General features: G+C 40.3%; 1 protein-coding gene across 4 annotated transcripts in view; it reads left to right on the forward strand.

Moving 5' to 3' along the window:
- The window catches only part of CACNA2D3 (calcium voltage-gated channel auxiliary subunit alpha2delta 3), an 859,023-nt gene that overhangs the window by 245,457 nt on the left and 600,834 nt on the right, over window positions 1-12,732 (forward strand). For all 4 annotated transcript variants that reach the window (XM_053897956.1, XM_053897957.1, XM_053897958.1 and 1 more), the window contains one exon: window positions 5,117-5,176. In XM_053897956.1, the coding sequence (XP_053753931.1) occupies window positions 5,117-5,176 (60 nt within the window). The remainder of the gene's footprint in view (window positions 1-5,116; window positions 5,177-12,732) is intronic.

The following is a 12,732-nucleotide window of genomic DNA, read 5'->3' on the forward strand; positions in this document are numbered from 1 at the left end:
CTTTGCTTCTCCATATGGTTTTTATATTTCTGTTTTGCTTTAAGGATTTCTGCCTATAATGGTTCCCTCCTCCGCCTTTCCCCCTTCTTATTAAAATTTTTTTCTTTTCATTTGTACATAATTTGTTCATTCTGATAGACTCGGTAGGAGTCCAGTAGTAAGTTACTATCACATTTTCTCTTACCTTTCCCGCCTCTCACTGTACTGTCTTTTCCCCTATTAAGCCAAAATGATCAGGAACAACAAAAACAAAAAATAAAAGATAAAATACAAGTAGAACAACAAAAAAAATCATTTTCTTCTTCTGATTCAGTTTTTACGGTGACTTGGTGTCCTGTTTTCCCCCCTCCTCAACCATGACAGGAAGTTTGACCTCTATAGCTGTCATCTTGATTTAAGTGTTTTGGAGGAGGAGACTGGAGACTGTGTGTCCTGTAGCATCGTACTCATTATACGTGGGGTCACTGTAAGAAGAAATAAGATGTGATTTAAAATGAAACGCTTTAATATCCCACTGTTTCCCTTGGCAGTTTTGCCTTCACCGTAGCTGTAAATAGTGTCCATGGTCCATGGCTTCTAGCATTTCTTATTTATAAAGATGGCTTTTGTTTGTATTTATTTCACTAAAAGGGAAGCATTCTTTGGAAATATAAAGTCGCTGAAACATACATCACATCCTGAATGGCAACTTTTTGGCTTGTAGATGCTTTGTTCCAAGGCCAGCATGTATATTCTAGTACATTGTTATCATTTTTGTTGAGCGAGGGAATGCTTTGGCGTTAAAGTGGGGAGGATCCGCGGGCGGACAACACTGCTGTTTCCTTGCCTCAGAGCCTGGTTTTGAATACGAGTCTTCAAAGCCATTTTTATTTCCAGTGTTCAGTTTTAATTAAAAACCACATTCACAATTCTGTAATCCCATCTGCAGATCCAAAAGGGGAATTCATACAAGAGAAAATTAACTCCTTATTATTAAAAGCACACTGCCTTTCCAATAGGTATAATAGAGTAACAGTTTCCCTCGGGCTCAGTGGTTCCTTATATAATAACTAAAATATTAGCAAATTTTAATTGATTTTTCTTACCTGCAAGCAGTGATCAAACTTATTTTTAAAACATACTTAATTTGATTTAGGTGATAAAGGGATTTGCTTAGGAAAGAGGCACTAGAAGCTGCTCTTTTCTACTGGCAAGCATGAGTTGGAAGTTGAATGGTCTTGACTTTTTTGAAATGGTGATTCAATTTATTTTTATAAAAGGAACTTTTGTCCCCAGGATTCTGTTTTAGGTAAATTTATGGCACATGATATCCTTCTTTTAAAATTGTTTTCTAATGTTTATTTTTGAGAGACAGAGACAGAGCATGAGCAGGGAAGGGCAGAGAGTGAGGGAGACACAGAATCCGAAGCAGGCTCTGGGCTCCGAGCTGTTAGCACAGAGCCCGATGTGGGGCTTGAATCCATGAACTATGAGATCATGACCTGAGCTGAAGTCAGACACTTAACTTGACTGAGCCACCCAGGCACCCCGATGCATGATATCCTTCTTAAATAACATTTCTTTTAATTTGTGTGTCTTTATAAGAGTATTTCAGAAGAAAGATCAACTATCCTTTATTCTTTCCAAAAGCTACAAGTTCTTGGTGTGCTGTTTGTCATTACCATTGTGCATAACCGATGAGCTTGTTCTTGAGGATCTTCCCCTGAATTCTCCCATAAAATGTAGGCCTCTCTTCCAGTAGCCCCATACTGCATGAAGTATGTATCCTTTGAAAAAGAGCCCTGTTTGAAAGTACTTAACTTGCTTTCCATGAGATAACTATTATGTGTAGCTGCCAGTGGACCATCTGTTTTTGAATCTTATTTCTTAAGGTCTTGTAGTGAGCTTGATGGTAAAATATCTTCATGGAAACAAAAAATATGTGAGATAAATTAAGTTAAAAAAAAAAAGCACGTGGCAAATTTAATTTGAGAATGAACGTAAAAACTGGCCAGCAGGGTACTCGCTGCACCACACAGAGAACAGTGCTTTGCCTTATCTTAGTAGTCAGTACAATAGTATTGAATTGTTTCCAGTTTGTTACCTCCTCGTGCCCTATGACTTATATTGCAGTGTTTGTGGTTGAACTGTATTACAATTCATGTTATGTTATATATGAATATGTTAAATGGTATTATGATATACATATATACACAAAGGTAAATGAAATGCTTTTTACTAAATATGTGAAATACATATCATGCTGTGTTCTTTCGTGATAATTTCATCTACCTATTATTTCCATCTTGTTCTCTTATTTGTTGGTATTATGCTGCCTTATTGTTTTTTTCATTTCCAGTTGTTCACTTCTTTCAATATTTTCTGTCTTGGTCATCATGAAATTTTATTTGTTCTTTTTGTCATTTGTACATGTCATTAGCATTTCTTCTCTGGATTCTCGGAGTATTTAGATATCATGAAACAACCACTTCTGTGTGTTTAAGTAAATACATAATCAAAATGCATGAGTTTGTTTTTTTTTATAATGTAAGTGCTCAGACATGTATATTTATGTGTAAATATATATTCATACACGTTCTGTAAACCTCAATATGAAACTGATTTCATGATACATACACAGAAAATCTAAATCTGTTACAAAGATTAAAAAAAATTTTTTTAAGGTTTATTTATTTTTGAAGGAGAGAGAGACAGAGCGTGAGCAGGGGATGGGCAGAGGGAGAGGGAGACAGAGAATCCGAGGCAGGCTCCAGGCTCTGAGCTGTCAGCATAGAGTGCAACACAGGGCTCAAACTCAAAGGCATGAGATAATGACCTGAGCAGAAGTCAGAAGCTTAACCGACTGAACCACCAGGTGCCCCAATCTGTTACAGAGATTAAGAGAATAAGCTCTCTAGGGGCGCCTGGGTGGCTCAGTCAGTTAAGCCTCCGACTTCAGCTCAGGTCATGATCTTGCGGTCCGTGAGTTTGAGCCCCGCATCGGGCTCTGTGCTGACCGCTCAGAGCCTGGAGCCGGTTTCGGATTCTGTGTCTCCCTCTTGCTCTGACCCTCCCCCATTCATGCTCTGTCTCTCTCTGTCTCAAAAATAAATAAACGTTAAAAAAAAATTAAAAAAAAAAAAGAATAAGCTCTCACAAATACATCAATTTCTTGTATCACTGTCTGTCACTCATCTGTCGAAATCCACACGGGTGCCTTTGCAGACTGGGTCATGTGATTCCCGGCGGCTGACATACTTCATTGTCTAGGATGATTCTAGGAAGACTGTGATGAAATGAAAGTTTGGGGCCAATGGATCCAATCTACATAAATAGTGTCTCTTCTTAATTTTTCTTTTCTTCTGTTTCTCATCCTCTCAACTGTATGCTTCTCCTCTAGAAAGCATATACTGTCTTATAGTGAAAATACACATATACACAGATTTTAAAAAGATGAATGAAAGTTGAGAAAACTTGGAGAGCTGGTGCATATCATTAATCAAGGCAGCAGGGATGTATTCAAGCTCTAAGATGAATGCTGTTTTTTTTGCCAGTGGTTCTCAAACTTCAGCGGCTTCCAAATCCCCTGGAGGGCTTGTTAAAACGGATTTCTAGGCCCACCCTCAGGGGCTCTGATTCTGTAAGATGGGATGGGGCATGAGAACGTGCATTTTTAACACATTCTCGTAAAACTGATGCTCGGGTGGGGGACTGCCCTTGGAGTAGCCCTGTTCTAGGGTCACCGTTTCAGGTGTTTCCAATGAGGAAACCAAGGCCTGACAGGGGAAGGGGCTTGAGTAAGATGTAGTGGGTTGTATCTAGGCTAGGGTGAGAACTGGGTCTTCTGGCTCTGGCTCTGTAGTGTTCTCCTGGGATCTGTTCTTTGATTCTCCAGAGAAGGTGAAGCCCCTTCCTGACTGTCTAAAAAAAGTGTGGGAAGCCAGATTTGCTGCCCTCCCAGATTACTGTCTGTGAGCAGCACTGTCTCTGGCTGACCTATCTCTTTGCATGTTCTATGGAGAGAGCTTAGTGGTCTGTATTGGTGCCTAATGTTACCCACATATATTTCAACCTCTTCATTTCCATATCCAATTGAATAATTATTCATGGAACATTTGTCTGTTGATTTGTAATCATTTAGAGATTAATACCCATGTCACCATGTTTCAAACATGGCCTATTAAACTCAGGTCTGTGTTATGCCAAGAAAAAACAAGTTGAAGACAGCACAGGTTACAAGAGTAACCAGAAGGAAAACAGAAATGGCTGGATTTTTACTTGGATCTAAAGGTTTTGCTTTTAGTTCGATGAAATTTTCGTGAAATATTATCTCACTAAGTGAGTTTTCTGCAACATCCTCTAACCTACGTTTTCAACTTAATGTTGGCAAATTCAAATTAAAGTAAACATGATTTTGATAGTTGACTAATTGCCTTCGAATGGCATTTCATGAAATTGTTTTCATAAGAATATGGATTGGTTGAATTTAATTGGCTAAGAAGAGTAACAAGAGTTGTATATTTAAAGGTTCTGGTTATTGATCTAATTTCAGCGATTTTCTTACTGGGATGCAGATGGTCACAGTGGCATTGATGTACCATAAATCCAAATAATTGCCACCTGATAATTACACACTAGAACTGGGTGCAGAAATAATTGCTTTGAATGAGTGAGGGAATTAAAATCAGTAGTATTTCCCAAACTGAAGGGGGAGAAAGTTAGCCCACGTAGTGTTGGACTCGATTCAATTCAATAAATCTTGTGATGAAGAGACATCTATATCTAAGGAATCACTCTTCTAGGTAGGTTTTGTCATTCTTATTGGGCCTCAAGGACCAGTGTCTTTGAGTTGTTACAAATTGCTATGAAAATGGATGCAGAGCACGTGTGCATTTATACACATATAACAGTAAATGTTTGCTGGAAAAATTTGATTTAATGATGAAGGCAAAACCCAGATTTTGACACTGATGTTACTGTCTCCAGTTTCATGGGAGCAAAGGGACCAAGTCATAGTGTACATGCCATGATGCAGTCTGTCATCTGGGGGTAATGGAGAAGCATTTGCCTTTTTACATTGTTGGAATGGGGTCTGGGCCACATTTCTGATCCTTCACGTTGCCTTCTCTCTTTTCAGCGTCTTGTGGAGGCTGCAGAAGAGGCACATCTGAAACATGAATTTGATGCAGACTTGCAGGTAACTGATTATAGTTGAGTTAAATTTTTTGTGTGTTGGCTGCAGAACGAGAAACACTAGGTATAGCAAAACACCAGCTTTCAGTGAGAGAGACTTTCAGGAGGATGCTATGCAGTTAAAAATAAGCCTGTCCATTTCTTGACAGGGCAGGGTGGTGATCCTCGACAGTTTTCTACCCTGACAGTTATAGTGAATGATAACACACACTCACGTACATGCACGTAACCAGATTTTGACAAACCCCTCCCCAATTCTGGAGGACTTAACCAGTCAACTAACAATAATAAGCAGAACTCCTAATGGTATATTGATAAGATGGACAGCTTTGGACAGCAGAATATTAGCAAATCCCACTTCCCTGGCTGCATTTTAGGTGACTGAACGCAAAATTGTGACGGATGTAATCTTGAATTGACTGTTATATTATATCTAAAAATTAAATCATTCACTGACATGGCATTTGAACATCTAATTAATAAATTTCTTTCAGCGGCTTTTGTATCCAACTATGACACACTTGCATCTGGCAGAGAAGGATTTTGATGTTGCATATATATATAAAAAGCATATTAAAAGGCATCAAGGGAATTGAATAATACCTGGAGGTTCCTTTTGGTCCCTCTTGAAGGAAATTTTATCTGTATTGTCAAAATGAGTTCAGTGGTGTTTACTACCCCCTGCTAAGCAGACAGAAGGAATGAATCTTAATCCTTAAATCTGTACTTTGCTAGAGTACATCTCCTCTAGTGGCATGTGGTCACAATTAGGAAGTAGTGTTTATTTTGGTATGTTTTCATTTGTTGGAAATGACAAAGGCAGATCTAAGTATTCAAGCACAAAAGAGGTGGTGATACCAAAGGTAGCCTTTGGCTGTATCTCTGTTCCATGGATGTCCCTCTTCATCACTCCCCATCTATGGGTAAAAAAATGCACACTCAAATGGGGGTAATGGAGGAAAGCTTAATAAAGGAAGTATTTACAAAGGTATGGTTCTATTTCTATGGGATTATTTACAAAGGTATGGTTATAGAGAAACCAACAAGCAGTGATGTTTTACCCCAGGGTAAGCCACCCTCCTAGCCTGAGGAACATGAGTGGGGAGTGGTTTCCAAAACCCAGGAAGAGTAGCTGTATGGAAAGGTTATTTGATAGAGGGGTGCGACCAGTCGTGGTGAGCTAGAAGGGTGGAATTTGGGGGGATAATACCCCAATAACAGTATCTAGCCTTCTGATATCTTGCTGGTACCCACCATTGACTGAATCCAGCTATTGAAGTGGTTGATGTTGTTCTGTCTTCTGAAGCATTTGAGCTAGGTGCATAAGGGTGAAGAATTGGTCTGCAGGGGAAAGAGAAACTATCAACCCCCACCACTTGGTAGTCATTTTCAGGCATAACACCAACATATGAAGTAAATAGAGCCAGGACGGTAGCCAAACAAAAGAGATTCCAGGGAGAGGTGGAGAAGTGCTGGGGACGATCAGTAACAGTAGGATAGAGGTGGAGAGGCCAGCCCAGCTCTTTGGGCTAAGTTGCAGGAGAAGGGGCAGAGGAGTCAGCTGAATGGGGCAAGAAGCACCTTGTTTCCTACAGTCACACCTCCATGGCAGCCTCAGGAAGGTCCAGAGGCTATTTACTGGCCACATTTATCTTCAGCGTGCCTCCTCTTCACACAGTTTGGAGTTCCTAGAGTGGGCCAGAGGGACTGAATGGAAGCATCAGGAAGCAACTTTGCAACTGTGAGGATTGTAAGGACCTCTTGAATGTGTTGTCAAGAGAAACTGTCTCCTCCTGGGGAATATTCTGGTTGTAAATTACAGAAACTCATATCAACTCAAAAGAGATTACCGTGTTGAATAAGAGTCCCTGAATCCACTCTAATAAGATGTAAATAAACAAGAAGATATAAATAGATAGGTAGATACATAAATAAATGCTAAGGGAAAGCTTTTACAGTAGAATACCAACTAATATAGAAGAAATAGTGGAGATAGAAGATTATAGTAATAATTCAGACAGGAAACTTTAATGGATGCTAAACCTAGTAGGAAAGAGTTTGATGAAGAACAGAATATTGACAATTTCAAAGTATCTGCCCACAAATTACTTACTAATTACAAAGGGGAATATAGCAACTTTACATGGAGAAACCTGGCAGACACTTCCTTAAACAGGTAATCAAAATTAATATCACTGATGACAAGACACAGGGACATCAAGTGCCTCCAGATGTGTGTTAAGCCTTAGGACAGCATCCCTATGTAGAACTCTTGCCCAGAATGTGTAACCTGAATCTAATTATAATAAAACATAAGACAAATCTAGATTGGGGAATATTCTACAAAGCAACTGGCTAGACTCTTCAAAAATTCCAAGGTCAAGAAAGACAAAGAGGGGCGCCTGGGTGGCTCAGTAGTTTAAGTGTCTGACTCTTGATTTTGGTCATGATCTCGTGGTTCATGGGTTCGAGCCCTGCATTGGGCTCTGCACTGATGGTGTGGAGACTGCTTGGGATTCTCTCTCTCCCTCTTGCTCTGCCCCACCCCTGCTCGCTCTCTCTCTTGCTCTCTCTCTCTCTCTCTCTCTCTCAAAATAAATAAACATGAGAAAAAAAAAAGACAAACGTTGAGGACTTGTTCCAGACTAAAGGACACAAAAGACACATGACAATGAAATGCAATGCTTGATCCTAAATTAGATTCAGAACCCAGAAGCAAAGATTTGAAAATGGACCCTGCATTAGATGATAATAATGTATCAATTTTCTGTTGAATTTTCTGATTTCTGTGTATTGTGCTTATATAAGAGAATGTCCTTTTCTTGAGTTTTTCTGGAGCAAACATTTGCACCCACTGGTCCAAGAAATGAGTTTGTAGGAGAGTGAAAAAGATTATTGGAAGTCAGGACTTGTTTGGAAAATCTGGTGTTGATGGCTCATACAGTCAATTTTATTCTGAGATCAGTTGTCTACAAAACACGAGTGGGCAAGAGAGGGAATAATTTAATGACTTGAGAGGGTTATTTATCCTTCAGCAGAGAACAAATGTTGTGTGGTTTAGGTCAACTAACCTAGAGACACTCTTTTTTGTCCCTTGAAAGCTAGTGTTCCCTTCAAGAGTGCTCTGACTTCCTATTAGGAAGCTTTATAGTGGAATTCTGGTGTAGCAAACAGATTCCCTTGTCAAATGTGGTGCTGTAAGGATAAATGCAGCATTGGCATCTCTTTTCAAAAAAAAAAAAAAAAAAAAAGAGCGACCGAGAAAAGAGCCTTTGGAGTGTTACAGTTTTTGTTCTCTTGGGAACAAAGAAGGGGAGCCCAGTTTTTCCTCCCTTGGTCATCTGTTTTGTATAAGGTACAACAGAAATATTAGGGGCTACATTTGTGGTCTGAACTAGAGTAGAGGTTAAAAAAATCTGTCAGTATTACAGAGTATCATTTACTACCTGGACCTCAGACCTTGGTGAAATCTTCTCTGGCTCATAGTAAACCATGTGTGCTTTTGCGAGAACCTGTAAGAGAGAGGCCTTTGAGAAAATGGATGTGCATGGAAGAATGTGTGTCTTCTGAGATGAAGGTTTTGAAGCCGGGAAGCTTCAGTGCTATTAAGTGCAGGTCTTAACAGCTTGGATGTCAGCCTTGTTGCTATCACCGAGGTAGCAGGTCCGTGTACGGGCTCTGGGTTTATAGCTACGACAGTCCATTAGAGCTGATCAATTGTTAATCTGGGTTCCACTGACCTCTTGGCAACCCCTGCCAGTGGATTGTTTTTATCAAAAAAATTTCAGACTACCATCTGCTCACAGTTAGATAATGCTAAGGACGTCCCTGTGCTATTAGCTCAGGAAGAGCAGAGGGAGCTGGGGGGTCTGTTTTCCTACAGAAAAAATAAAAGTGCTTTTGTGAAATTTCCTCAACTTTGTAGCTTCAAGTTGTAGCTCCCTCCTCTTTGTTCCCTACATAGAAAAGAAGTGATAAGGTCTGCCTCTTATTTCAGGTTAAATTGGAGCCTTTGCCTCGTTGCACCATTCAGGAGCTTTGGAAGTGAAGAGTTTGTTTTCCATTGGTAGAATCATCAAAAATTACCACAAGAAAGTCATGTGTCTTTTATTGTCAGGATTTTATTTTTCATTTAAATTTTGTCTTACAGTTTCTCTAGAGGTTTAACATTTTTCTCATGGGCTTATGGCCTTCACATCATCAGTGTCCTTTGTAAGGTCCGTAAACATAGAATTAACCGTTCTTGACAAAAACTGTACTGGGGCAACAGGTAAAATACAACGTTGGAAGGGTAGCATGTGTGAACAGCCCACAATGCAGTGTCCTCCATGGAAACCAGACCTGCCTGGTCGTCTTTAGTGGCTGGAAAACTTGACTGTTGACACTGGGGTCAGTTCAGCCCTCTGGCTTGTCCCTCTCTATGGGAGGCCTGTGGGTTCTAGATGGGCCTTACCTTGGTTTTGTCCTTTATTCTCTGGTATCTCTCCCTTTGGGCAACTTATAATTGATATGAACAGAGGCTGTGTTAAAATGGCATCTTTGCTTTTTTATTTTGTGCTTTGAATTAACATAGGTTTTTTTTTAAATATAAAGCTTATATGAGGTTGATAATTGTAATGTGAAGAGTTGAAGAAAAGAACCTGTGTCTTAATTATCACATGTGATTATTGTAGCGTTTCATTATTTTGATGCCAAACCCAACTGGAGTTAGGGAGAGAGTGGTGGGAGCAGACCCTAGGCCGGGTTATCCTAGCTACTAATGAATTTCCAGAAAACTAGGTCTACATATATAGTAGAACTTGGAGAGAATGCTTCTCCCCAACCTTGCTTACTCTTTCTTTTTGGGTTTTTCCATTGGCAGCGAAGAAGATGGAAAAAAAAAGTCCTTTTGACAGTTTACTAAAAACCTGCTTATCTTTGAACCGCAAACATATTTTCTTTGAAAGCTGTCTCCAATAAGTGCCAATTGCACAGAGCTGGTGCACAGCAGAAAAAAAATGTGGTTTTGAATTGTGTATCCTGCAGAAGCCTTTTCCATTGCAAAGTTTTCTATAATAATTTTTCTTTGTTATTTTGTAAGTAATAGGAAAATAAAAAGCCTGGTGATATGCAGAAGGATAACAAAAGTGTAAGTGGGAAGGAACTGGGGAACGGAGTGTCTTGAACGTCCCTCCTTGTCATCCTCAAGCCTCAGACACCTACCTTGCAAACACCGTGGACTGACTTCAACGTTGGGGTCAGGGATTTGGAGTGGGAAGGATGCAAAGACCATGAGGGGAAATCTCCCAGCGGTTGGGCTGGTGGGACGCCAGCCTCCATACTTGTGGGGCCGCTTCCCACGGCCACCTCCTGGCCACCCCTGGTGCAGCATGAGGTCCCTGTTGAGGGAGACCCAGGTGAAGGATGGGGGCCCGTTTGGGAGCCCCAACATCCTCCGCTGTAGGCCACCTGTGTCACCATTCACTGGGAGGAGGAAGCCTTTCCTGGAAAGGATTAGGAAGGGCAGTGGAGCATCAGGGCAGACCTGTCCTTTTCCCTGACAGTCTTTCCCGGCTGGCCAGTGAGGCATTGCCCTGGGGAAACCCGCACGTTGTGGACGCAAGCCAAGGACGGCTTTAGTAGAAGTTCTTCCCGAGTGGAGGAAATCACAGTCCTCAGGGGCTTTTATAGTTATTCCTGACAAGCCCCAGTCTATCCTCATCCTTTTTGCCTGAGCAAGGGGTTGGCTCCTTGCAGAGGGAGGAGGTGGAGCACAGAAGCCCAGGCCCCGGAATTAGAAAATGGTGCTTTTCATAGAGGTAGCGAATTGACTTTCTGTGCATAAGCAAGAAGGAGAGGGGTCACATCTATAGGAAAATAAATGAAAACAGAAGGAGATTTTCACACTTCCTATTAAAATAAGTGTTCCCCCCACCTCCGCCACTTTTTTCTGATCTAACTTCTGAGAACATGCCTATTGTTTTTTTTTTTTCTTTCTTTTTATCAGCTTGGCAGGGGGTCACAGTCTGCATTTTAAGATATTACATTGGGATGTTTCTTAGGGGCCACATGTCGTTTATGCACAAGACTGATGTGTAAATAGTTTCCCAAGAATCCTTAAATGTGAACATTCTAACATCAAAGTCACTCTGTGTACACAATTGTAGTTGTTCATTTGGTTAGAACGTTATGACTTTACATAAGGTCAGGGCATGATTGAGCTTTGTGTTGATCAGTTGTCTGGTAGTCACATGTTATGCACAGGACCCCGACTGTTGGTCATGTGGAAGTGGAAGAAGGGGTGGCAGGTGGAGCCTCAGCTTGACCCAACACAGAGAGCCTTGGCCTAGAGATCTTGAAATGTAGGTTCTAGTAGTTCTTGTCTACCCAGACCATTTACATGCTCAAAGATCTGCTACTGTGGTCTCTTTGCTCATCCATGAAATGATGTACTTGTAAGGTCTAGATGATTTCTAAGGTTTCATCCATCTCTCGTGGGCTGTGATAATTCAACAAGTAGTTGTCCATAACCTCTGTGTCAGGCACTGTGCTATGCATATGGCCACGAGTGCTAAGCCGATGCTGTCCCTGTTCTCACATAGCTCACCATCTAACAGCAGCGACTGATATTAAAACTGTGGTGACATAAATAATTATTACATTTGAATCTGATAAATGACATGAAAGAGAAGTACAGGGCATTATCGCAGTGCACAGCTAGCAGACCTCCCCTAATCTGCGCACCTAGTTCAAGGGACCTTGGAGCAAAGACTCATCCGAGAGTGGGTCTTGATTGAGTGGAGATTCAAGGTTTGCCTCCATCACAGCTAGAAGAAATGTCTCCAGACACAGAGAACCCATAATATCTTTATTTTCCGTAAGTGCAAAATTAAAATTATTTGATCTGTTTTCCATATGATAATTTTTCTCACTTCTGAACTCTGATGATACTTTATTTTTGCCTCTTTTTTGATGCTTACCATTTTCTGTTCTGTTAATTTTATTCACGTATGTCTATTTTTTGCTTAACTTAACATTTAGGACTGAGTACAGGACTGGGTACATGTTAGACCCTGTTCTAGGTTGCGGGACTTCCACAAACTGAGATGTGACCCTTATAACCCAGGAAAATTCTAATCTATCTTTTTAAATGTATGCATGTGTATGTATGCATAGTGTGTGTGTGTGTGTGTGTGTGTGTGTGTGTGTGTGTGTGTATGTATGGTTGCTATAAGGATTACAGTGAGCATCCTTAAGTGTACAGTGTATCTAGACTTAATTTAGTGTATGAAGTACCACTTCACCTGGAAAAAGAACTTTTCACCAGTGTAATTCTACTTAACTACCATTCTTTATGGTATTATCATGTATTGTACTTCTATGTGTTATAAATACCATAATAAATGTTATTTTTATTTTGTTTTATTTTTGGTTTAATCAGCTATTTCCAAAAAAAAAATTAAATAAGAAGAAAGATAGCAATATATTTACCCACACATTTTCCATTTCTGGCACTCTTCATTCCTTCCAATGGATTTGAGTTTCCATCTGTTATCATCTTCAGGCTGAAGAACCTCTTTT

The sequence above is a fragment of the Panthera pardus genome, unplaced genomic scaffold (genome assembly GCF_024362965.1).
Source record: "Panthera pardus isolate Hobbes unplaced genomic scaffold, ASM2436296v1 HiC_scaffold_8, whole genome shotgun sequence".
Classification (NCBI taxonomy): Eukaryota; Metazoa; Chordata; class Mammalia; order Carnivora; family Felidae; genus Panthera; species Panthera pardus.